The 27,173-nt window shown below is 48.6% G+C and overlaps 2 protein-coding genes across 2 annotated transcripts; both read left to right on the top strand.

Moving 5' to 3' along the window:
- Positions 1-4,039: 4,039 nt before the first annotated feature.
- On the top strand, positions 4,040-6,594 carry EIF1 (eukaryotic translation initiation factor 1). Its single transcript, XM_054593712.1, has 4 exons — positions 4,040-4,213; positions 4,920-5,083; positions 5,196-5,297; positions 5,762-6,594. Exons 1-4 carry the CDS (start codon positions 4,183-4,185, stop codon positions 5,804-5,806), a joined length of 342 nt encoding a protein of 113 aa, XP_054449687.1. The 5' UTR covers positions 4,040-4,182; the 3' UTR covers positions 5,807-6,594.
- A 17,621-nt stretch (positions 6,595-24,215) lies between these two features.
- On the top strand, positions 24,216-24,637 carry GAST (gastrin). Its single transcript, XM_054593713.1, has 2 exons — positions 24,216-24,426; positions 24,534-24,637. The coding sequence occupies exons 1-2, from the start codon at positions 24,216-24,218 to the stop codon at positions 24,635-24,637; spliced, it is 315 nt and encodes a 104-aa protein (XP_054449688.1).
- The last annotated feature ends 2,536 nt before the right edge of the window (positions 24,638-27,173 follow it).

The raw sequence follows: 27,173 nt of genomic DNA, 5'->3' as shown, positions 1-27,173 counted from the left end.
AGCAAAAAAGTCCTCACATAATAACTCTAATTATGCAGTGGCCCTTTCTATAATCTTTTAAAATTGTCGAGCAGGTCCCAAGTTTGTGATCGCTAATAAAAAAAATGTACATATCTAATAATAAAACTTAGTAATAAAATTATGTTTTAAGTAACTTACAATTTCGTGCTGGGCTGCATTCATAGGTATCCTGGGCTGCATGTGGGCCGAGGTTAGACACCCCTGCTCTAGGGCAAGGGAAATACAGGAAAGAGTAAACAAATGGGACTGCATCAAATTAAAAAGCTTCTGCACGGCTCAGGAAAACATCGTCAAAATGAAAAGGGAACCAACTGTATGGGAAAACATATTTGTCAATGATACCTCAGATAAGGGCTTGATCTCCAAAATATATAAATAACTCCTATGACTCAACACCAGGAAGACAAACAATCCAATTAAAAAATGTGCAAAGGACCTGAACAGACACTTCTCCAAAGAGGGCATACAGATGACCCACAGACATATGAAAGGATGCTCAACATCACTATCAGAGATGCAAATTAAAACCACAATGAGATACCACTTCACACCGGTCAGAATGACCGTCATTAACAAATCAACAATCAACAAGTGCTGGCCAGGATGTAGAGGAAAGGAAACCCTCGTACACAATTGGTGGGAATGCAGACTGGTGCAGCCACTGTGGAAAACAGCATGGAATTTCCTCAAAAAACTAGAAATGGAGCTGCCTTTTGACCCAGCAATTCCACTGCTGGGATTATACCCAAAGAACCCTGAAACACCAATTCAAAAGAACCTATGCACCCTAATGTTCATAGCAGCGTTATTTACAATAGCTAAGTGCTGGAAACAGCCTAAGTGCCCATCAGTAAATGAGTAGATAAAAAAAACTGCGGTACATTTACACAATGAAATAATACACAGCAGAAAGAAAGAAGGAACTCTACCTTTCATGACGGCATGGTTGGAACTGGAGAGTATTATGCTAAGTGAAATAAACCTGTGCGTGCCCCGGCTGGCGTGGCTCAGTGGATTGAGCACTGGCCTGCGAACCACAAGGCTGCTGGTTTGGTTCCATGTCAGGACACATGCCTGGGTTGTGGGCCAGGTCTCCAGTTGGGGGTATGCAAGAGGCAACCAATTGATGTTTTTCTCCCTCACTTTCTCCCTCCTTTCCCCTCTCTCTAAAAATAAATAAATGACGTATTAAAAAAAAAAGGAAGAAATATGCCAGGCAATGAAAAACAAATACCATGTGATCTCATCTATAAGAGGAACCTACTGAACAAAACAAACAAGCAAAATAGAACCAGAGGCATGAAAACAAGGAACAGACAGACAGTGACCAGAGCGGAGAGGGGAGGGGATAAGGGGGGAAAGGAGGAGAAGGGTCTAGCCAAGGAACAGGTATAGATGACCCATGGACGTGGACAACAGGGTGCGGACTGACTGTGAGGGGGCGGGGGAGCGGGACAGGGGAGAGCAATGGGCGAAAATTGGGACAACTCTAAGAGAACAATGAAAATAATAATAACAAACCCCAAAGGGTATGATATTAAAAGTTCTTATACGTCCTCAAAGAGGAGGGAAGAAGGTGCCAAGGGAGGGCGTGCACAAACACCCTGAGAGGAGAGGATCCAGGGCGCTTCGTTGAACAGCCATGGTGCAGAATATGGGGAGTGGAACGCCGTGAGCCCGGCCGGAGAACGAGGGCCAACAAGACCCAACATAATTCTGAAGAACAAAATGGAGGGTCTCATTCTAGTGGACATCAAGACATTGCGTAGAGCTCCTATAATTAAGAGTGTGGCTTAGATAAACCAGTGGAACAGAGCCAAGACTCTAACAATGAACCCACACATATGTAGAGACATGATTATGATAGAGAAGGCACGATGAATCAGTCGGGCAAAGGTGCATTATTCAGTAAGTGGTGGCAGGGCTGTCTATAGAGGGGAAAAAATTAGACCTCTACTCACATCACACACAAAATAAATTCCAGATGGCTTAAAGACCTTAGGGTGAAAAGACTCTCAAAAGGAGATACAGAATAGCTTTACAAACGTAAGGCGGAGAAAGGACTTTTTTTTAAATAAGATCTTTTCCTAAAAGGCAGGATTAATAAACTGGACCACATTATCATTTTAAATTTTTGTATGTGTGCATGCCTGGAGAGCTCTGCCATCCACTCCTCTCCCCAAACCCCTTCCACTCAGAGCCACATCTGGGAAGGCAGAGCTTCCCAGGGGGAGGGCAAGCTGGGTCCTCCACTTCTTAGGCTGGGATGGAATTGAAACTTGGACGCCCGTGACTTCTAGCCATAGTTCACCTTTCCTGATATCACAGAAGCCAAGTTATTAATCAAAAGATTACTTAGGTAAATGCAGAATCAAAACAAACTATTAAGTCTGCCTCACTTTTACTACCTCAGAGGGTTTGGTTTTGTTTGGTTTGGTTTTGTTCTTGAGCAGGCTCTCATCTTGCAGTCCATGGTGCCAACACAGTGTTGTCCATAAACTCAATTTATTGACACTATTTAAAAATCAAGAGATTTAAAAAAATAATTGGATTTCCAGGTTCTCTTGAAAAAGATCTAGCACAATGGGCTGCAGGTGAGTAGATACTGCAGCCTCTAACTCTTTACCCAGCTCCCAACACACCCCATTACATCCCTTTTCAGAGTCCGCACTCCTTTATCTTACCTTCCTGGCACATGCCCTGGAATCTAAAACCACTTTATTTACCCCTGCAACTAAGAGCATTTCAATTAATACATTGAAAGAGCAAGAAAGTTGACTGTTTTGAAGGACATAGTTCATCTACTATCTGGGAAGGCTCTACCCCACACAATTTGTAGGACCCAAATAACATCCTTCAGGTGCCTGAATTTTTCTCCTGCCCCAGAAACACTCTCCCTTGAACTCAGCTAATGAGCTGGGCTTTGTTTCCTTAGATTATCTAAATGATAAATTTAGAGATTAACCCATTTTTAAATTAAACTCATCTAATGATACCTTAGATATCATTATGACAAATTAGTCTAAATGATAAAGTTAAAGTAGTCAAAATATATATATATATAATAAACAAAGCCACTTCAAAATGGAGCCAGAGCTGCCATGCAAGAGGCACTTCCTTGCATTCTCATGCTTCAAACCTTGGAAGGTTAAAACATCACAAAATAATGTTTGGACTGAGCCGAGGACACCACTGTGTCCCAAGGAACTATTTCTAAAGATAACAAGAAAGCAGTCATATTATGACTATTGGACTGAAAATTAAACACATTGTATAAAATTACCATCACCATGTTATGTTGTCTGCAACAGAAATACCTTCTATCGATGTAATTGTTCCCCTTCCTTATAAATACCCATTGCCTTTGTCTCTTAATAGTAACAGCATTTACGCTCCCGCTTAAATTAATGGTTTCTCAATAGCTATGCTTATTGAGCGCAAATAAACGCTTGTTGCCTCTCCCTTGTAAAGGCCTTTTTATTTTTAGGTATACACAGTTTGGGTTATATTACTGTACGTTGATTAAAGTGCCACCCTAAATCTTGTAAAGAAACAGGAAGTGGTAACTGGGTGAGTACGAAATAGTGGTAATTTGTCGTTTTGGAGGCTCAGCATCTAAATCCCCTCTGAAAATTGCCAATCTTCTCCACAAAAACCCCTTCTAGAGCAGGTTCCGCAGCAACAGGGTCAAAAACGCGGAACTTGACAGAGCACATAGTGCGCAGGCGCCTGCGAAACCTCCGCCAGTTTTCTGCGCAGCCGACACCTTCCTACTGCTCCGCACAGGCGCGTAGACCAAGCTTTCCCTCCCCCTTCTTCGCTCCCCGAGTCAGGACGCCCTCCCACAGCCCTGAGTTCCTGCGCAAGCGCCGTCCCGCGGCCCCTCTCCTCCACCAATTGGAAGAGACGGCGCCTGGACGCTGGGGGCACGACGCCGTGGGCGGGGTCGATACGTGAGGGCTACGCGCTGGCGACACAGGGGCGACTATATAAGTGAATACAGGCACCGCCCCTACGCCCCAGTCGCTGAGCCGCCGCCGAGGACTCAGCTACCTTCCCCTTGAGCCCCCCTCGTTTCCCGACGCTCCGTCCCCCCTGTCCACCTTCTCCCGCCGCAGCCTTCCGCAGGCCGTTTCCACCGAGGAAAAGGAATCGTATCGTATGTCCGCTATCCAGAACCTCCACTCTTTCGGTAAGCTACGGGAACGCCCCGCGGGATGAAGGCCCTGGTGCGGCGGCAGGGCTGTCCAGGCCAGGAGACGGGGGCCCAGGCAGCTTCCAAGCTCTCCGAGCCTTCATAAATTTGGTCGGAATGATGGTGTCTGCCCTCGTGGACACTGGGGACAGGGCCTGGGCCTTGGGGTCGGCCTCTGAGCGTGACCGGAAGGGTAGGGCGAGAGGTCAACTTTTGGGCGGGCCCGGCGTCTTGGGTGGCGCATTTACTAATGGCTCCAGAGCTACCGCTGGCCACACCCGCCCCCTCCCGACTCCCCTGCGTCACGTCCTTTACGTCACCGCCGTTGTCGCGGACCCGGGAGAGGGAGGCGGCACCAGCCCCTAAGTGACAAACGCGCGCGCCAATGGAGCGGGAAGTTGGCCCCGCCTCGGAGCTCGGGTTCCGGCCGGTTGCATCAGCCGAGTGGGGCGTTGCCTGCCCGCCGTGGCCTCCCAGACACGTGATCGGCTTCCGAGGGCGGGCCCGGAGGCCCAGGCTTTCCTCGGAACTTGGAAAGCCGGCCGTCCCGGAGTGACGTGTTGGGGGAGAGCCCACGAAGAACATATCTGATCTAGCTCAGTCCTTTGCGAGTTCCCCGTTTTCTGCATGCACAGAAGATCCGGTGGGAGGATAACAGTGGCACCTAAGCCACAACGGCTCTAAACTTGACCTTTCTTTCCAGACCCCTTTGCTGATGCAAGTAAGGGTGATGATCTGCTTCCTGCTGGCACTGAGGATTATATCCATATAAGAATTCAACAGAGAAACGGCAGGAAGACCCTTACTACTGTCCAAGGGATCGCTGATGATTACGATAAAAAGAAACTAGTGAAGGCGTTTAAGAAGGTAGGTCTTTGTAGGAAATGCACATTGAACATACGTGGGGGTGCTGTGTTTTATTTACTGAAAGGGTTATTAGTGCTGTTGCTTTGCCTGATTTGCTTTGCTTCTCTTGCAGAAATTTGCCTGCAATGGTACTGTAATTGAGCATCCAGAATATGGAGAAGTAATTCAGCTACAGGGTGACCAGCGCAAGAACATATGCCAGTTCCTCGTAGAGGTGAGTTCAGTCACTTGATACATTTGAGCCCCTGGCCCTGGCTAATCTCAGATCCTGCCAACTCTTTAAACAAATTTCCTTGTCTAAGGCTAAGCAAACTGGCTGAGTTTTTAAGTGCAGAGACAAATGTATTTAAATGATAGAAGGGATTTGTCTCCCTGAAGTTTACTTTTTTTAGAGATCTACTACTTTAGATTGCAAATTCAAATTGCATACAGAAAAGGACTAAAGGTAAGCAGGGTGTCTGGTTGGCCGTTCTTCCTAAGAGCTAAAACTGTATTGCATTGTTTTTTAACCAAGCACCCGCGCGGAGAACCCCTGTGCTCATGGTGGGTAAGGTGTGCATCTTCTTGACTCTTGGACTCCCTTGTCCAGTGTAGGAGCAGCAAAGCAGGACTATTGGCACAGAATTGGAGGCTTTAATTCTCTATGCACTCTAAAATTTTGCCAATTTTTCTTTGCAGATTGGACTGGCTAAGGACGACCAGCTGAAGGTTCATGGGTTTTAAGTGCTTTTGGCTCACTGAAGCTTAAGTGAGGATTTCCTTGCAATGAGTAGAATTCCCCTTCTGTCCCTTGTCACAAGTTTAAAAACCTCACAGCTTGTATAATGTAACCATTTGGGGTCTGCTTTTAACTTGGACTAGTGTAACTCCTTCATGCAATAAACTGAAAAGAGCCATGCTGTCTAGTCTTGAAGTCCCTCATTTAAACAGAGGTCAAGCAGTAGGCGCCTGGCAGTGTCCAGCCTGAAACAAAGCAATAACGTGATGTTTCAGCCAAGCGCAGAGCCCCAAGATCACAGGCGGCTATGTCTGGCCAGAAGCTCCTCGCCAGAGGTCCCTGCCCTCAGAGAGTCACCACCTGAACCGCCTGCGGTGGAGCTGAGAGAAGGGGTAAGGCAGCAACGGCACCTGTTACCACTAGAGGGAGCCTTCGGTAGGCAAAGAGCAACGTGGCTGGTGGGCGCGGCTTAGGGCCCCCGCCTTCCCTCTAGCAGGTGAGGTGGTTATCTGGCTTGCCACCAAGGTCTTTTTAACCAAACATACCCCAGCTAATTGATGTCCAAACACCAGAATTTGAGGCCAACCTTCTATCAGAGTTAAACTTTTGACAAGGGAACAAATTCCAAACTGATGTCAGTCATGTAGCTAGCTATAGAGCTTACAACTTACTAGCAAGAGCTGCCCAATGCCATGTGAAGTAACAAACTGATTTCGAGTTTTTTTTCCCCCTTCAGTTTTAATGTTATGTAATGTATTTAAACCCTTATTTAAATAAAACTTGTTTTCAGAAACACCTGACTTGCAGTTTCTGTTTTATGTAAAGTCAGTCTCGTGTGTGTGAAGGACCCACAGAAGTGGGCAGTGGATCTGTCTGTACCCAAAGCTGCTCAACTGGGGCCTGAACAAATGTTGGCCAAGAAAAGTCTTAGCTTGTTCCTTCAGGTTTCCCAAAAGGAAAGAAATATGCTGTAGGGCTGGACCTAATCTACAAACCTCTGAAAAAGGTATGCAAGCGTCTACTACTAGGAAATTAGGTTTGTAGATTAAAAAGCTTAGTGGCTAAAGTGTTGGAGAGGCCATCCTTGATGGAAGACAATAGTAAAGTACATCAAGGTGCGCATCTGGATTTGTTTTGTTAAACAATAATTCTCCCAGCATGTGACTCAAAAACTAGTCCTAATTTCAGATACTGAAATACAGGCTGGCAACTATCAAGACAGGTCATATAAGCAACACTTGTTGCCAGCCCCTGTTTTATAGGTGACAGTCAACCTGGTACAAGGGAAGTGTGTAGAGAAGGTCTGGTGGCAGGCTGGGCCAGCTGCCAGCACCCTAAAAGCACAAAAGTCCCTACAAAATGGGCCTGTTTAATAAACTTACCACTTGGCTCCAGCCATTGGCATTGATCAAAACATTTAGGTGATAACTTCTAAATAAGATTTGACTACAACAAAAGGGCTTTTCCTAGAGGAACTTGAAGAAGCAACACTGGAGGTCAAACCCACAGAAGATGAAATAATGGAGTCATGCCGTAGGTTGGGGTGCAGGTCCTGTGTTAGGCTGTTGACCTTGTGCCTTTTGAGAACCTCTGGTTTTCTTGACGGGGATTTTGAGGTAATCTAGCAACACCGGTAATAAGGAAGGTGTGTGGAAGCAACCAAAAAAAGTACCAACATATAACAGGGTTAGTGAACACCCTAATCCAATTGATGTGAGGTGGGTGTATAGCTCAGGTCTGAAATAATAAAGCATAATTGTTTCCATTGAACAGCTGAGGAAACGTGTGGAAATTCAAGACTCCTAAGTGACAGCCTCATCTACAACCCTGTCTGCCCTTCCCACCAGGGGACCTGTACCTTAACAATTTAATGAGCTCATTTGACAACCATTCAGTCTTGGTGTGTGCAGTGCAGTGGGGATCCTGGGACACACACAGGCAAGTCAAGGAGACACCCTGCTGGGATTTAGACCAGCACCAGCCTTGATGGGAGGCAGAAAGGGCCAGTGCCGCCACTGGCTTACCCGAAGAGCACAGGACGTCTGGGCACCAGGAAATCTTCCCTCTGCCACCCGCGGCCAGGGGGCCATCTGCAGCAGGGCATTCTAGGCAGCGGCCAGGCCCAGCGGTGAAAGTGGTGTGTATAAGGACCCTAAGGTAGGACCGTTTGGCTGAAACAGGCCCTGCCTAGAGGAGAAATAATACAGTACTGTCTCTTACCATGTGCTAGGCCTGTGCCAAGCACTTAGATGTCAACTCATTGATGAGACAGTTGGGACTCATTAGCTCCAAGGTAAAAGCATTCAGAGAGAGAACCAGCAGGCAGGTGGAGAAGGGAGTAGAGGAAATACAGGCTGGGAAGTTGGTGGGAGATGGGAGTGGCTGAGCCACGGCCAAGGTTCTCCCCCCCATCTCCCCATTTCCTCTCAGTCGGCCTGCCCCACCCCGCCCCACCCCAGGCAGCGGCAGCCCTCCTGCCCACTCCCAGGCCCACCCTCTGCGGCAGAGACAAGCAGGAACAAACCACACTTTTTTTTTTTTTAAATATTTTATTTATTTCTAGAGTGGAATGGAGGCAGAAAGGGAGAGAAACATCAAAGTGTGGTTTTCTCTCATGTGCCCCCTATTAGGGACCTGGCCCACAACCCAGGCATGTGCCCTGATTGGGAATCGAACCAGCGACCCTTTGGTTCACAGGTTGGCACTCAGTCTACTGAGCCACACCAGCCAGGGCTGGGCATTTTCTTGTGAGACTGTCCATGCTTTTATAAGATTCTTAAAAGAGCCCACTACTGAAACGCTTAAGAATCACTGATCCATGTCTTCCTCCCAAGGCTTACAACGCCCCAGGGATGAACAAAGGTTTTCCAGGCCCATTATTACAAGCAGCAATGATGACTATTCCAGTGTCAACTTTTAAAATTAATAATTATTTTTAAATATTTGTAAATATCTCTAAAACCGGCTGTGCGTTGGGCAGAAAGTGCACACGCAGCAGCTGGACTCCACGGTGCTCAGAAACCGGGGCATGACTCACTCACTCCACAGCCACTATCACCAGGCATTGCCCAGTCACAGCGGTCTGATCATTGCACAGTTTAAATTGTCTTTACTCATAGTCCTTTATGGTTAATTTATACCCAGAACATTTCCTATTAAAAACAAGAAACATAGGGAACACAAGAAATGTTAATGTGGAGCACAAACATGTCAGTCATTCTGTGTGGGTGTCCAGTCATTGATTCTCACTCCATTCCTGTGAAACAACAGAAAACAAGCACAAGGACGTCAGATATGACTTGCGTGGTCCCATGGGCCCCCATGGAGACAGAACTACAGACTGCTGCTCAGCATCACCTGGGAACTGTTAGATGCGCAGAATATCAAACCCCTCCCCAGAACTACTGAACCAATCTTCATTTTAGCAACCTTCATTTTACAAAGTTTGAGAAGCATCAGTTTGGACCATAAAATCAGCAGACTCCATATTGTGATCTACAAGCTGGCTTAAAAAAAAAAATGTATCATTATGACTTCTCATTTTTTTATAAGTGTTTTTCATTATAGCATTAGATCTGTATTGAAATGCACAAAAACAGCTGAAGCACCGAAAGCAGCAGCGGGAAGCAGAGCATGTACAGAGTCCCATTGCTCTAGCTGAGAGGGGCAGAAACCTGGCAGTCCCGGAATCAGCGGGGGTGCTTCTCGGTGGGACCAGCCTGGGCTCTGCTCTCAGGGCCTCAAGCCAGGACCACTGAGGTGGCCCATGAGTGATGGTGAAGTTGCCATTCACACCAGCAGGATGTTTCCTGGATGTCAAACACAATGTTGAAGGAGAAAATACAGTGACAGCTACATTGGGGATATAGCAGTAGACAAAGATCCCTGCCCATGTGGAGTTCATGTTCCAGTGACAGGAAGACGAACAAAATCAAACAGAAATAAATGATATACTTGTCCAGATGGTGATAACTGCTATGGAGAAAAGGGGAGCAGAAAAAAGTGCCTCTCCCTGTCATGTGCTCGATACGACATTTTCTCTAAACACAGAAGAAATAATTTAGGTGTTTGTCCAGTGGTTGGTTTAGCATCTGACTCCCCAACTGCAACATAAACTCCGTAAGTGAAAAAAAGAAAGGTATGGTTTGACTTGCTCGTTGCTGACCCCTCACACCTGCATGGAGTAAGTATTCCACAAATGCGAATGGAGGGGTGAATGAATGAATGAGCACAGAAAAGAACCGGCCATAGGTCTGAACTTGGAATACGGTTGTGGTTGGAAACAGAGCTTTGGGATCATGAACACTACCAACCATAACCAAAGTGATGGCATAGGATGGGACCAGCAAGGGACAGGGAAGGAGGGTCCAGACAATCCCTGCAGGTCTCCATTCAGAGTGCAGGGGAGGGAAGGTTCCAAAAGGGAGAGAGGCCAAAGGATGCCGAGCAGGAGACCTTAGCAGGGAAGCCCCCAGGGCTGGTTACGGAGCCAAAGGCCGCGGGAACCACTGTAGGGCACTAGGAGAGTTCCAAGGCCATTGGGCTGGTGACCTTGAAGAGAGTCAGGAGCTCCTTCTGGAGCAGTGAGGGTGGGTAAAGAGGTGAGGGACTTTGTGCACAACACTCCTCTTCCTTTTAAAAAATGTTTTTATTTACTCTGAAAAGATGACACACTGCGGGGTGGGAGGGCTGCTGGATCAGACAGCCCGGGTGCCATGCGTCCTATTGTACTTCAGTGAAAACAAAGGCTGGCGTGAATGGCAACTTCACCATCACTCATGGGCCACCTCAGTGGTCCTGGCTTGAGGCCCTGAGAGCGGAGCCCAGGCTGGTCCCACCGAGAAGCGCCCCCGCTGATTGGACCCCGAGCAGGATGCCCAAACCAACACGCTGCTGGAGCTCACAAGGTCACTCCTGAATAACACGGACTCTGAGGACTTGGGGTTGGCAGTGGATTGGGATCCCCACCTGCCTCCCCCGGCTGCCAAGACTGTGGTTGAGAGCTTCCCCAAGACAGTCACCCGGGACTCTCAGTCTGGAGCGGGGACTCCCACTGAGATGCCCGGCCATCTCTTCTTCCATTTCAACTGCGTCCTGCCCTGGCTCACCCAGTCAGATTCCTGCCCCCTCTGCCGCCATGAGCTGCCCACCGATGAGGACACTTGTGAGGCGCACCGATGGGATGAGGCTCGCACGCAGGAGCAAGAGCACCAACCGGAGCACCTGCGTGGGGCATGTACACGTTGTACACACAGGCAGCTGGGGCTGAGCACTGGCTCTCACAACCTCTCCCTCTTGCACCTCAAATCCTTGTTAATGGTTTCTTTACCCACAAAGAGGAAAAAAGTGAAAAAAAAAATTGGAAAGCAGCAAAAAGAAAACAGAAGTCAGCACAATCCACTACGTGCGAACTTCCCTGTATCCTTAACTATTCTTCAAAAACATAATTTTTAATGGATCAATGCTATCTCATCATTAAATTCTCTTGGCCTGTAATCTTTTTCCTTTGTAAGATTTTATTTATTGATTTTACAGAGAAGGGAGGGAGAAAGAGAAAAAACATCGCTGAGGACCTGGTCCACAACCCACGTATTGCCCTGACTGGGAATTGAACCAGCAACCCTTTGGTTTGCTGGATGATGCCCAATCCACTACGTTACACTAGCCAGGGGCTAGCCTGTCCTCTTTATCAGAGGCAATTCTTTGATAAGGCCTTCCCTTTCTCCCATAATTTTGGACTACTTGACTTTTCTTGATTTTGAAAATGTATATTTTTTCAGAAAATTGGCCCCTTTAATTGAGATTATCATGTTTATTAGCATAAATTATGCAGAGTATTTCTTATAATTTTTTTTTAAATCTCCATTTTTAGCTCTAGCTGGTGTGGTTCAGTGGCTTGAGTGCTGGCCTGCAAACCAAAGGTCACTGATTCAATTCCCATTGTAGAGCACATGCCTGGGCTTCAGGCCAGGTCCCCAGCAGGGGGCGCGCAAAATGCAACCACACACTGATGTTTTCCTCTCTTCCCCTCTCTAGAAAAAAAATAAAATCTTAAAAAAAAAAATCTCCATTTTTAAATTAAATTCTTTTTTCCATTTAACCCGATTATTCCGATTTCTATTCTTTTGAATAATTAGACTTGCTAGATGTTTCTCTTTTATTTTTTCAAAAATAACCCATTCTTTGTCTATCAGCTCTATCTCTTTTTTGTTGTGGTTTTCTCACTCATTAACTTCCACTTTTATCAGGTTCCTTTCCCCCCTACATTCCTTGGTTGACTTTGTGGTTCTTTTCTAACTTCCTGAGTTTATGGATTCACACATTTATATGAATTCCTGTATCTAATGATGAATGGCTTAATGCTCTAAATTAGATGTGGCTCCATCTCTTAGAATTCTCAAGGCGCCTTGGCAGGTGTCACAGAGCATCTTCCCGATACACCAAGGTTGCAGGTTTGATCCCTGGTCAGGGCACATACAAAAATCAACCAATGAATGCATAAATAAGTGGAACAACAAATTGATATCTCTCTCTCTCAAAAATCAATAAAAGAGTGTTTTCTCAAAAAAAAAGAAAAAGAATTCTTCTCGGGGCTACAATTTTGTAAGTACCTTGTGGTTTTTGCTTCCTTTTTGCAAGCTACTTGAAAGAGTAGCCTTAACTTTGGAACAATCAGAAGAAAGAATAAACAAATGGGACTACATCAAACTAAAAAGTTTTTGCACAGCAAAGGAAACCATCAAGATAAAAAGACAACCCACAGAATGGGAGAACATATTCGCCATTATATCTAATAAGCAGTTAACATCCAAAATTTATAAGATCTTACAAAACTCAACACCAAAAAAACAAACAACCCAATTTAAAAATTGGCAGAGGACCTGAATAGACACTTCTCCAAGGAGGATACACAGATGGCCAATAGATGTATGAAAAGATGCTCAATGTCACTAATCATCAGGGAGATGCATATTAAAACCACAATGAGATACCATCTCACACCTGTCAGAATGGCTGCCATCAATAAATCAACAAACAAGTGCTGGTGAGGATGTGGAGAAAGGGGAACCCTTTTGCACTGTGGGAAGGCAGACTGGTGCAACCACTGTGGAATGCAGTATGGAGATAACTCAAAAAATTAAAAATGGATCTGCCTTTTTACTCAGTGATCCCACATCTGAGAATATATCCAAAGGAACCCAAAACACTAATTTGAAAGAACATAAGCATCCTTATGTTCATTGCAGCATTATTTACAATCACCAAGGTATGGAAGCAGCCCAAGTGTTCATCAATAGATGGGTAGATAAAACAACTAGGGGATATTTACACAATGGAATACTACTCGGCTGTAAAAAAAGAAGAAAATTTTACCCTTTGCAACAGCATGGATGGACCTGGAGAACATTATGCTAAGTGAAATAAGCCAGTCAAAGAAAGACAAATACCATATGACCTTTTTCACTCATATGTGGAATCTAATGAACAAACTGAACTAACGAGGAAAATGGAGACAGACTCGTAGGTGGAGAGCAGGATGACAGCTCGTGGTGGGGGAGGTTAGGGGCGGAGGGACTGAGCAAAAAGGAAAAATGACTCATGGACGTGGACAACAGTGTGGTGATTGCTGAGTGAGGCGGGTGTAAAGGGGCAAAATGGCAATGGAAAAAAATTCAATAAAGAGTTTAAAAATAGCCCTGACTGGTGTGGCTCAGTGGATTAAGCGCCGGCCTGTGAACCAAAGGGTCGCCGGTTCAATTCCCAGTCAGGGCACAGGCCTGGGCTGTGGGCCAGGTCCCCAGCAGGGGTGCATGAGATGGAATCACACATTGATGTTTCCCTCCCTCTCTTTCTCCCTCCCTTCCCCCTCTCAATAAATAAATAAAATCTTTTAAATAGATTAATTAAAGTCATGTCATTTTCTTTAAAAATGTTCCTGTAGAATATCATATAAAAAAAGATTTTAAAAATAAAGTAAAATAATTTTGAACAATCAGCGGGGAGGGAAGGGTTCTTCACTTCGTAAGGCGATGTATGGGATGTCGGCTCCTTGTGCAGTGACTGTTGTGCAGGTGGGGCTCTATTTAAGCCCCACCTGAGACCAACTGAATCAGAATCTGCTTCTTAACGAGACCCCCAGGGGATACTTATGCACCTTGAAAGCGGAGAAGAACTGTTATAAAACACACTTTAAAAGCCTCACTCGACACATGCATTTGAAATAACACAAATTCCCCCAAATTAAAAATGATGAAGGATTGTCGCATTTCATTCTATTAATTTTTGACAAGGTGCCAAGACAACTCAATGGGGAAAAACTGTCTTTGCGACAAGCAATGCTGGGCCAGCTGGATATCCACATGCAAAAGAAGGAAGCGGGACCTGTAATTTCCACCATATGCAAAAAGTTAACTCAAAATGGAACACAGTCCTAAAGATGAGATCTAAAAATATAGAATTCTTAAAAGAAAATCTGAGTTAATCTTCATGACCGTAGATTAGGCAAAATCTTCTTAGATATGACAACAAAAATGTAAGTGACAAAAGTAAAAAATAGATGAATTGGACTTCATCAAGTTCTAAAACTTGTGTGCTCCAACGTGTACTGCCAAGAAAGTGAAAAGACAACCCACGAAATAGGAAAAAATATTTGCAAACCATGTATCTGACAAGGGACTGGGATTTAAAATACATAAAGAACTCTTATAACTCAATAATAAAAAGGCAACCAAAATTGAAAAATGGGCAGAGGATCTGAATAGACATTTTTCCAAAGAATATATACAAATGGCCAATAAGTACATGAAAAGATGTTCAACATCATTAGCCATCAGAGAAAGGCATATCAAAACCACAATGAGATACCACTAAGACAGCTATAGTCAAAAACACAGACAATAAGAATTTTTGGTGGAGGATGTGGAGAAATGGGAACCGCATATGTTGCTGGTAAAAATGTAACATGCTGCAGCTGCTGAGGAAAACAAAAGTTCCTCAAGAAGTTAGGCAGAGTTACCATGTAATTCAGCAATTCCACTCCTAGGTATATCCTCAAGTGAATTAAAAGTATATATTCACACAAAAACTTGTACACAAGTTTTTCGTAGTAGCATTGTTCACAATAGCCAAAAGGTAGAAACAACCCAACTGTCCATCAACCGATGAATGAATAAATAAAATGCAGTATAGTCATACAATGGAATATTATACAGCAAAAAAATGGAATGAAGTACTGACATATGATACAACATGAATCTTGAAAACATTGCACTAAGTGAAAGGAACCGGACAGTAAAAGCCAAATATTGTAGGATCCCATTTGTACAGAATATTAAAAATGAGCAAATCCATAAAGACAGAAAGTAGATTGGTGGTTGCCAGGTGGCAGCACCACTTTGGCTGGTGAACAGAAATGTCCTCTACCCTCTGCCAGTGATCACTGGGAATTAGGCAGGTTTATAAAAATAAAATAACTTCAGTAAAGCCTGAAGAAATACACTGTGCCTTCTCCCTTCCCTGAAATAGCTTTTCAGAATAGCCAGTGAGGTCATAGGCGAAATCAGCCATCAAAACCTCCCCTACCTCACTCTGGCCAGTATGGCTTAATTGATTGGAGCATTGTTTTATACACGGAAAGGTCGTGGGTTAGGGCACTTATCTAGGTTGTGGGTTTGATCCCCAGTTGAGATGCATAGGAGAGGCAACTGATCGATGTTTCTCTCTTCCTCCCTTCCACCTCTCTGTTAAAAAAAAAAAAAAAATCAATAAGCAAGTCCTTAAGTGAGAATTCAAAAAAAAACAAAAACCTTCCCCACCCCATTTCTCCTTGCCCCCACTGTCTGTCACTCCAACGCACCCCACTGACTGGCTCGGTGGGTAACAGAGTGAAGGAAAGAGAAGGATCACCAGAGAGGAAACAGGAAAGCAGCAAGAAGGCGTGTTTTTAATGCTTGTGGGATCAAACTGCCCAGGTTCGAGTCTCAGTTGTGTGTCTGATAAGCTCTGTGTGGTGGGCAAATCACTGTGTTTAGTTTGGTATTTGATTTTACCCAGCTTACAACCAGTTATCCCACTACCAACGCACCAACGCTGGCGGAAGATGCAAGCTTCCTGGGTCAGAGACAAATAGCTTCATTCCTCACCACCCAGCTAGCAGCATGATTTGCATCAATTCCTCTTACGCCCCGCACCAAGGCCCTGGTCGGTGACATAATATGGACCAACAGTAGTTGTATCTCAGCTGAGGGACACAGAGCGAATCTTTTGCTTTTATAGTCAGCAGTAGCAAGCCTGCTCTTTGTCCCATAGCCAGACATGACTTCATGCCTCAGGGTTGCTCGCTTCAAACACAACCCTGAGAAATGGCCCAGGTAGAGAGTGGTCATGACCTATGCATTCCTGGCATACTCAGTAAGAACATTCAGGAATGCTCAAGGCCCACGGTGGACTGTTTCTACCAACAATCACCAATCGCTCTGTGTCTGTTTTCTTGGCTGTACACTAGGGGCAAATATATTGCCCTCCCTGTGGGGTTGTGCTGAGGATCCTAAGACATAATGCGTGCAAAATGCTTACAATACGGGTCTGGCCAAAGAAGTCCTCCCTAAATTTTAATCACCTTTGTAGAGGGAGGTGGAGTCGGAAAGCTTGCATGGAGGAAGCTTCAAGGTTGGGGGAAGGGAGAAGGCTTCTCTGCTTACTCGCCCCCCACCCCATAATTATTCACAGTACTTTAAGGTCATATCACATTGTTTCCCCTACGAGAGAAAAGGAACAAAGACCCGCTTGATCAACATCGCATACCCAGGGTCAGCACAGCGCCTGGCACTGGAAAAGTCGCTTAGAAAAAAATTTTTTGAATAAATAGATGAATGAATGAATGGAGGGAGGGAGGGAGGGAGAGATGAAAAAGTGAAGGCATAGGGTCTCTAAGCAGGCAGGGGCGTTCTGGACGGAAGGCCTGGTGAAGGGACTGACCCTGAACAGAGCCACGCACCCTCTAGTGATGAAGGAAAGGAGAAAAGGACAGAAGGACTCGGACAACTGTGGCCATGGCCAGGAGAAGGGGACTGACAATGAGATGACCTTGGGAGTGAAGGGAGAGACGATTCACAAGGTTGCCAGGCAACAACCCAGCTGCGTAATATTAATCTGCAATTGAATCAACAGGCTAGTTTCAGAAATGTTCCTGTTGGCATGGAGTGGGAGACAGAAAGGGGGAGGGGGTCCTCTATCAGGAACTGGGGACCAGCCTAGCAGGTTCTGAAGCAGAAGAGGGGTCGCAGTGTATTATAGGTGCACCCTCATAAGTGAAATGACAAACCGTGGGGCCAGGCAGGCAGGGAGGAAGGTGAGACCAGGTAGGGCGGGCGCGCTGAGAGAACCCAGGCAGGGAGAGGAAGTGGAGGACAGGGAAAGGTAGATCGGGCTTCTGGAGCGAGGGTGGGGCAGGAGGCTGAGAGGCAGCAGTACTCAGAGCTTAAGAACATTGACCAGGTTCACAGCTCAGCTCCCTCACCTGCCTGTGGGGCCTGGAGCAAACACCCTCACCTGGCTGACCCGCGTTTCTGCGACTCTAAAATGCACCTGAGCAAATACTTGACTCGCGTAGGTGTCTTTAGAATTATTTTCCCATTTAAAAACCACTATCTGACATCGCTAAATAAAATACTTTCCAATATTGTATTATTCAAATGTTCAACTACACAGAAAAGATTAATTCTAATGTGAGCACTCAAATGCCACCACCTAGATTCTATAATTTATATTATTCTTGGTCTCATATCTACCCATCCATCTTATTTTGTATACATTTCAAAATAAATGCACAGTTCACTTCACCCTGTTTACAGTTCTTTTTTAAAATAAAATTTACTTACATTGAAACGCACAAATCCTAAGAGCACATTCACTGGGTTTTGACAGTCTGCAAACAGGGTTCTGGGCTTGAGTTTGCGTGTTAAGTGAAATAATATGCCTGTGAGCGTTCATCCGCCAGTGGAAGGACTTACGGGTAAGATGGGAGGCAAGACAGTCTCCAGGGGACCCAGCGCTGTGTGAGGCAGAAGGTGGGGAGACCTGGGGAGCTACTGTGAAGCCTGCGGGGAGTGGGGGGGGGTCATCCTGCAGGGGTGGGTGGCTGCAGGGACTATTGCAGGAAAGAGTGGAGGAGAAAATAACCTAGGAGAGGGGGAGATTATTCTGTCAGTCAGCATGAATTGTGGGTCCATGATAAGAGCAGACCCTTACTTAGAACACTCCACGTGTGAGAGACCAAATCTCACCACGGCCCCCAAGAGAAGCGCCCGGATCACCCTCCAGTCTGTGACTTGCCTTAGATCCCTTGGTTAGGAAGTGTCCAGCTGGGAGTCCCACCCAGGATGGCAAAGCTCCTCGCCCTGTCCTTTTCACAGACACAAACATCTGTCCGTCGGACTTCAGCCAGACACCCGGTCCCACCGGGGACTTCCGGCGTGAGAAGCCTGGGGGGCTGCGCCGCCTGAGCGTGGGGGCGGGGCCTAGGGCTGCCCAGGTGATCTTCATGTGAGGTGCGTATGGAGAGCCACTGCTCCAAAGGCACAGGTGGCCCTCCGGTGAGAACATGACGGGAGGTCAGGGACAGGAGGCAGAGGCTAAATTGGGGGTGCCCTCTGCTCTCCGTCCCAGGTATCCAGGCCTGTCCCCTGTCCCCTGAGGTTGGTGGGCAACCTCCCCGCTCAGCCTGAGAGCAGCATGCTGGCTGTCCTCCTGGGCCCAGACAGCACGCGAAGCCACACGTCATGACCTTTCTTCTTCCGCCCCAGCCCCCTGCCCTAAGAGGGGCCCTGGATGCCCATGTTGACACAAACACCTCCCAGGTGTCTCTATTTGTCCCAGCACTTTGACGCCCTCCAAGGCCCCATTGCCTGGGACAGGGTGACTGAGTCATTATCAGCGTCCATCTTTTCCGCTATCCAGGAAGTCAGCATCATGATCATCAGTAACGTAGTGACGTTTCCCAAGTCCACCTGTGGTCAGGTCACAGAGTTGCCCTTGGAGAGGTCCCCTCCCAGGAACTGTTCTCCCCTTTACAGGGTACCATTGTCGTGTCTATTTTTTTTTTTGCATGTGACCCTCTCCCCTAGGACTTAAACTCCACCAAAACTGAGAAAGGGCCACTCATGTCTTGTCCCCAGGGCCTCACCGAACCCTGGCTCACAGCAGGCGCTCCGTAACTGCACAGGAAATGGAAGAGATGATCAGCCTCACACCTTAACACACATCTCCCTGAACTGTATCTGGAAAATCACAGACAGACTCACTCTGGGCTGGTTCCTACCGAGAGAAGCCTTCTGGAGGCTGGAAACGCTTGCATTCATTTCCTACTCTTGCCCTAAATATTACCACCAATTTGCCCCGGCAGGGTGACTCAGCTGGTTGGAGCATCATCCCATACACCAAAAAGGAGCGGGTTCCGTCTCCAGTGAGGGTACACACCTAGGCTTTGGATTGGATCCCCAGTCGGAATGTATATGGGAAGAAATGGATTAGTATTTCTCTCTCGCATTCGTATTCCTCTCTCTCTCCCCACTGTCCCCACTCCTTCCTCTCTCTCTAAAATCAGGAAACATATACTCAGGTGAGGAACAAAAATAAAAAATTACCACCAGTTTAAGGCTTCAGACCACACAAACCCACTCTCTCACGATTCTGCAGTTCAGACGCCCAGGCTCGGCGTGGCTCACTAGGCCAAAATCAAGGGGTGGCCCCGGGCCGCCTTCCTTCCTGAACGCTCTGAGGTGAAGCTGCCTCCCAGCTCATCCGGGCTGTTGGCCGAGCTCAGTTCTTTGCAGTTGTGGGGCCGCAGCTGAGGGCACACCTCGTCCTCTTGCCCTCGGTCTCCCATGTTCAACTCAGCAAGGGCAAGTCAAGTCCTTTTCATTCTTCAAAGCTCCAACTCATCCTTCAGCCACATCACTTCTGCTTCTAGCCAAAGAACATTCTCTGCTTTTAGCCCTGGCTGGTGTGGCTCAGTGGACTGAGCCCCCACCTGCGAACCGAAGGGTCGCCTGTTCAATTCCCATTGTGAGGCAGCAGGGGGCGCTCGAGATGCAACCTCACATTGATGTTTTCCTCTCCCTACCCTTCTCTAAAAAATAAATAAATAAAATCTTTTAAAAAATAAAAAAGAGTGAGGAAAAATACACATTTAAAAAACAAAGAACATTCTCTGCTTTTAAGGGCTCATCTGATTAAATTGGGCCCGCACAGATAATCCAGGGTAAGTGCTCTGTTTTAAAGTCTGTAACCTTACGTACATCTGCAAAGTCCCTTTTGCCATGTAACGTCACCTACTCACATGTCTGGGGGACTGGGGTGTGGGCATCTTTGGGGGAACATTTTTCTGCCCACCACCACCATCCCTCCCCTCCAAGAAGAAAGAGCCCAGGACTCCGTGGACAGAGACCTGAGTTTTGAGCCTGGCTCTCCTTCGTCATGTGAATTCAGGACAGGGATTGCTTCACCTGCCCTGGCCTGTTTTGTCATCTGTAGAATCGGAACACACTAGCACTTATGTCCTAGGATCATGATAAACAGCAACTGCACACTCATGCAAAGGGCTGACAATAATGACGATGTATGGCATATAGCATTGTCATCATTGTGAGCACAGCGCAGGGTCCACAGGGAGCGGGAGGATCTGGTCTTCAACTTGGTAGACCTGGACACTGGATTTTCTGGTCACCTGCTAGTCAACGTGTTGGATCCTGGATTCCAGCCTGGCTTCACCAGTTCCAAAACCCTCCTTACACCAGTAGGTGCTGATCTCTGAGAGGTCCAGCCTCCGTCGGCTCCAACCCCGCTGCCTCTTTCAGTGACAATTCAAGGCTGTTGTCCCTCTGAGTCACTGCCAGCGGAAGGGAAAACCTTGGATTCCAAGAAGATGCTTTTAGCCCTGGCTGGTGTGATTCAATGGATTGAGTGCTGGCCTGCTAACCGAAAGGTTGCCAGTTCGATTCCCAGCCAGGGCACATGCCTGAGTTGTGGGCCAGGTCCCCAGCCGGGGCATGCAAGAGGCAACCAATCAATGTATCTCTCACACATCAATCTTTCTCTCCCTTTCTTTCTCCCTCCATTGCCCTCTCACTAAAGATTTAAACAAAAAAAAAAAAAAATGATGTTTTTGAGGGAATTGCCCTCCGTTCACTTCGGGGGAAGTGAAGCTCCCTGACGTGTGCACAGTCCTCGTCCCATTTCCCCTTTGCTGCAGCCCTGTGAGGTGGGAATGAATGATTTCCATTTCACAGATGTGGCTAACAGATGTCCAGAGAGGACAAGGGAAGAAGATGCAAATACATTCGATGCCCGTGAAGTTCTGGGCACCAGGCAAGTCACCTTCGCAGGACTCTCCCCCAAGTTATTTCCCTCAGTTCCTGGAGGGAAAAACAGCTCAGAAAGGGACAGAGCTGCCCAAAGCTCCGCAGGTTCCCTTGTGAGGGGAAGAGGCTGAGTCCATGAGAGCGAGCTCCTTGGGGTAAGGGCTGTCTCTCACCTGTGAACATGAGCCCGGCCGCATGCTCGCCAGTGCCCTGCGACAGCGGAGCTCCACTCACCTAGTGGGAGGGGCCCACACCGCTCTCTGGTGTGATTGCCGCCCCTGTGCAACCAGCCTGCAGAAGAAAAGCCGAGGGGCAAAAAATAAATAAATAAAAGAAAGCCAAGGGACATAGCCCCCCACCCACACACAGTCCCCAACCCTCCAGTCCCCACCCCCTGCCCTGCAGCAGAAATCAAGTCTTGGGTTCCGGTACAGCAAGGACTCTGCTAAAAGCTCATAATTTCCCATCACCATGGCAACACGAACATCTCTTCTCCCCAGGATAGGAGCAGAGCTGCTCTCCACCGTGCCCCCCCAGCACCTTCAAAGTGCCTTCCATCTCGGAGGTTCTGTGATTCAATTATTATCACCAGTGCCCACACTGTTTTTGTCGTTTACATTTGTTCTGTCTGCTGAGTCACCGAGACCTGCTCCGGATTAGAGTGGTTATTCACCAGAACGTTCGGCCACTTGTTGCCATGGATACCTCACCACTGGCTTCCTTCATCACCTGTTAATTCTCAGAAAAGCTGGCTGTGAGCGTGGGTACCACTGCCCCTTATCCAGGACCCAAGGGGCTGCAAAACTCCTCCCGACCAGGAAGGGCCGTGAGGACGCATGAACAAAAGCAAACCTCTAGTCCCAGCTGCGGAAAGATAAAAAACAGCCTAGAGCTAGTTGCATCCATGCAACCAGGCCCAGGCAGCATGTTATCAAACAGGTCAACAAAACATTCCATTTGGTTTTCTAGAAGAGCATGGACAAACCCTTTAGTCTTTTTGCTAACCATTTTTTAATTTTTGTTCATTCATTCATTCATTCATTCATTCATTTTCAGAGAGAGGAGAAGGGAGGGAGAAAGAGAGGGAAAGAAACATGGATGTATGAGAGAAAAACCGATCGCAAGCGCTCCAACTGGGGACCCGGCCTGCAACTGAGGCAGGTGCGCTGACTGGGATTTAAACCGGTGGCCTTTTGCTTTTCCAGGCAACGCTTGGCCAACTGAGCCACATTGGTCAGGGCTCTTTGCTAACCGTTTTAAGATGTATTTTTATATTGAAAAGCGATAGGTGCACTGTGCAGATTACTGTCCCCACATGAGCCTCGAAGTGCAGGAGCCTCAAGGACTTGGCTCTAGGTAGGGGGTTTGCAAGAAGTGGGGGATGAGGGCCAGACCTGGGGAGACACAGAGGTAGCTGCAAGCTAAATCCAGCCCAGCAGGGTGGGCACAAGGAGAGGGGGCGATACTCAGCGGTTTCTGAGAAAGGGCAGGTGAAAGGGGCTAAGAGCCAAACAGGACGCAGCACGAGGCAGAGCGAGCGAGGCCATCAGCCCATGGCCCATTGCTTCTGATAACTATGGCACGTCCTGTTTGCGGAGGCCTGCAGAAGGGACAGGGGATCGATACATCACTCTATCTTCACACACACCCTGATCCTCAAACATCAATATGTAGTGAAATATGCTTTCTCTATATGAATCTAAGGTCATTTGGTCCATCTGTCTCACCTGCCCCCCAAATAGGAAGTAGTCTGAGGGAGGAGCAATAGGTCTCTGACCCCGAGGACATGGTGGGGACACTGTTCCTGACCCCAGGGAGCCTGTCTCCTGCCTGCCTTCAGGCCCAGCTGAAGAACTGCCTCTAGCCTGCGCCTGTGCCCACCATGGAGTCAACTCTCTTTCCCTTCCCCCATATCCAGATGACTGACTCTAAATGGCAGGGCGGGGCAGGGGTTCCTGCTCTTGCCGTGGGGATTCTAGCCTCCTGGGGGAGGAGGGTTTGGGAGGGGCCTTGAGGGCTTTATAAGTCAGGGCTGGAGCATCCAGCCCAGCAGAGGACCCAGAGGTACCCAGACAGACCTCGGCATCGCCAGACTCCCAGCTCGGCAGGTAAGAGCACCCAGGATGGGAGTGAGAGGCTGGGAAGAGGGTTGATGGGACCGTCACCCTGTCAAGGTACCTGGCTCATAGCTGGGTGTCTCCAGAGCTGGAACCCTTCCCTTAGCCCAGGGCTGGACAAGGTGTCAGCACCAGGACCCATGCTGGCTTCCCAACCCTTGCCTTCGAGCTGACTGGCTGCTTCACCCAGGGCCCAGCCCTGACCCTCTTACTCCATTCTCATCCCAGCTCTGGGAGGTGGGAAGGGCAAAGGCTAGTCTCCCCTCTCTCATGTGAGAAAACCAAGGCCCAGAGGGAGAAGGGACCCAAATTACTGGGCAAGGCTGGGACAGGAGCCCAGGGTTCCTGGACCCCATCTCAAGCTCTTTCCTAGAACAGCACTTCCTAAAAGAACTTTCCGTGATGATGGTGATGTTCTATATCTGCACTGTCTGACACAGTATGTACCAGCCACACGTGTGCTGGAAATACGGCTAGTGCAAGCGAGGACCTGTTTATCTTAATTAATTTAAGTGTAAAGAGCCACATGGGGCTTGCGGCTGCCATTCTGAACAACACACGCAGCTAGTGTTGGGCACGGTGAATGTGCTGGAGGTCTCCAAAGAGATCCCGTGAGAACATCCACACAGCAGACTGCGTATGTTCCTTTGGTATTACTTTTAAAGTCCACCTTAAATTTCAAGACTAAAACATCCACAGAGCTGCTCACATGGCCTCAAATTGTGCATAACAGTTTAGACACCGTTTCTCTAGGTTTTCATTTCCTCTGCGAAGAGCAGCCGCTGGAATTACGTAGGTAAGGCGGGAAGAGGCAAGGCTTGGGGGCAGGGCGAGCCGCCAGGAGCAGTTCACAAGCCCTCCCCGAACTGCAGACCTGCCATCAGGGTGGCCAGGCGGCCCCACCTTTAAGCTTGGCCCCGCTCTCCTTGGCAGACAAGATGCAGCGACTGTGTGTGTGCGCGCTCATCTTGGCACTGGCTCTGGCCACCTTCTCCGAAGCTTCTTGGAAGCCTGGCTCCCAGCTGCAGGATGCACCGTCCGGTCCAGGAGTCCATAGGGGCCTGGATCTACATTCGTTGGACCGGCTGGGCCCAACCTCTCACCACCAAAGGCAGCTGAGGTTCCAGGGTTCCCCAGACCTGGTGGCAGGTAGGACCTGCTGACAGCTGTCCCTGCTCAGTTTTGGCCCTGGCCTCTGTCCCAGAGGCTGGGTGTCCTGCCCCGTCCTCACCTCCTCTCCCACCTCTGACCCTCAGACCTGTCCAAGAAGCAGGGGCCATGGCTGGAGGAAGAAGAAGCAGCGTATGGATGGATGGACTTCGGCCGCCGCAGTGCCGAGGAGGGGGACCAGCATCCCTAGAACCCCTAGAACGGAACTTCAGAGCCCATCACCTCCCAGCCCAGACCTGGCCCCAGGAAAAACCAATCAAAATAAACTAGCTTCCAAAGGCTCGCGTTGTGTCAAGAGTCATGGGGCAAGGGAGGGGCGTTGGGGGCAGGGGTGAGGCAGGGGAGAGAGTTGAGCAGCCCTCCAGGGGCAGGGATCTCAGCTCTTCCTTCTTGGTGTCCCCAGAGCCTCACACTGAACAAGCATCTCCACGTGTGGGTGGGAGAACGGAGGGTGGAGGTTGCAACCAGAGGAAGCTTTTTGAAAAGAATAATCCAGTCAGGTCACTCCAACCTTCCCGTGCTTTCCACTGCACAGAGAATAAAATCTATGCTCCTCGACAAGGCTCTAAGGGCCAGCCTTCATGGCGGCCGCCGTCCTGGGCGCCCCATTTCTCCCTCCTCGCGCATCCTTTCCCTAACACAAATGCCCCACGCTCGTTCCCGCTCGGATCATTGGTCCTGGCGTCCCCGCCCCCAAGCAAAACTGTGGCTGGCTGCTCTTTTCCCCCTCCTCCCCCTCCTCCCCCTCCTCCCCCTCCTCCCCTCCTCCCCCTCCTCCCCCTCCTCCTCCTCCTCCTCCTCCTCCTCCTCCTCGCCGTGGTTGAAACGCCTCTTCCGGAGAGACCTACCCTTTCGGTCCCTCGCCCTCCACACACGGCCGCCATCATCCTCTCAGTGCGGCATAGTTATTTTCTACAGTGCACATGCCGCAGTCTATAGCTGTTCAGTTTGCCAGTTTTTTATCAGCCTCCCCAGTCAGAAGGGAAACTGTAAGAGTGGGAACCATGTGTCCCTCTTCCCTGCTGTAGCCCCAGAGCCAAGAGCAGGAGGCACCCAATGGTTGTCTGTCAAGTGGGCGAGTGGCTGGCGCCGGCACCTGTGGCCGTTGCACCCAGAGCCCCTCACTGCGCGTGGGTCTGTGCGAGGCACCCTCCCAGGGGCACACGCCGCTCTCCCCCGGGGCTTTCCGAGTACAGGGCAGGCTGGCAACGCTGGGCAGTCAGTGCCTCCGGGGGCGCCCCCAGTCCGGTCCGTGGCAGACGAGAGTTGGAGGGGAACTGCCGGGCAGGCCCGGGGGGCCGCCAAACTTTCTCTAAAAGGGTCACACGGAAAATATCTTGGCCTTGCAGCCGAAGGGGCAAAATCAAGACAAGTGTGTCAGTATTCAAATAAACATGTAAAATGTCATTATTTAAAATACAAAAACCATCCTTTGCTTGCAAGCTGTATGGAAATAGGTGATAGGTGAGACTTGGCCCCTGGCTCAGAGGGTGCTGACTCCCATTCCAGGGCATCTGCGTGCCATCTGCAGAAGAGCATTCCTGACTATTCAAAAAGCCACTCCTGGCCCTGGCTGGTGTGTCTCAGTGGATTAAATGCTGGCCTTCGGACCCAAAGGTCATTGGTTCGATTCCCAGTCAGGGCACATGCCTGCATTGCAGGTCAGGTCCCCAGTTGGGGGCGTGGGAGAGGCAACAGATCGATGTATCTCTCCTTCTCTTTCTCCCTCCCTTCCCCTCTCTCTAAAAATAAATAAATAAAATCTTTAAAAAAATAAAAATAAAAAGTTATTCCTGGCTTCCTCCTGAGCCCTGGTAGGGAACGAGCTTGACCATTGGACATGAAATTACTACGCGACCAGAGTGGCCCATCATGAGCTGGGTATTTTCAGACCCAGCACATCACAAGGTGGGGTGGGACAGCAGAGATTTTATTTAGGATATAAATGGTGAGTTTGAGATTGGGCCTGCGGAGGGCCGGTGGGTACGAACAAGTCACTCAGTCACCCACACCCCCAGGCAGCTACGTCCACCGCACCTCCCCTCAGCTCCCCCCACCCCTGGCTCCGCGGCCTCATTGGATGCTCCCTAGGGCCAGCTCACAGATGAGGAAGAACCCAGGCCCAGGTCACAAATGGGAAGGCTTGGTAAAAACTGGAAATGGACTGCTGCTGAATTCAGGCCCACTCGGGGTCGGCCCCAAACACGGTGCTGGGGGACAGTTCTTCCAGTGGGTAGTTTCCAGTAGTAGATCCTGCTCATCAACTCGGTGTGGAGGGAGAAGCGGCCTTGGGGAGGGACACACACAGACTTCTGGGCAGTGGGAGACAGCGCCCCTGGCTGGTCAGGGGGACTTGGAGGAACAAGGTTAGAAAGTGAGAGATGAAGACTTCTGGCAAGGAGGCAAGGGGAAGGGTCTGTGATGGACAGGACACAAAGCGCGCCTGTCCAAGGGCGGCCACCTGGACAGCCAGGCAGACGGGGCGGCTCAGGTAATGAAAGCCAGCCAGCCAGAGTCTTCAGCCACTCCACACTTGCACTGTGGACCCACGAACACAGTGACGATGGTGGCGGAGACAGGTTACACATGGGTCTGACAGCCAATCGAACTGCTGCCTCTGCTGAATAACTGACCCCTCAGCCACAGAGACCAGCTCTGAGTCCTTGATGTAGGATCATGCCTCAAAGTGACCCACAAGCTACTTGTTGGTCGATTGATTCCATCAG

This window comes from Pteronotus mesoamericanus, unplaced genomic scaffold (genome assembly GCF_021234165.1).
Source record: "Pteronotus mesoamericanus isolate MK-2021 breed Mesoamerican mustached bat unplaced genomic scaffold, CSHL_Meso_final scaffold_476, whole genome shotgun sequence".
NCBI lineage: Eukaryota > Metazoa > Chordata > Mammalia > Chiroptera > Mormoopidae > Pteronotus > Pteronotus mesoamericanus.
The sequence above is the reverse complement of the archived record's forward strand: the minus strand, read 5'-3'. Positions and strand labels throughout refer to the sequence as shown.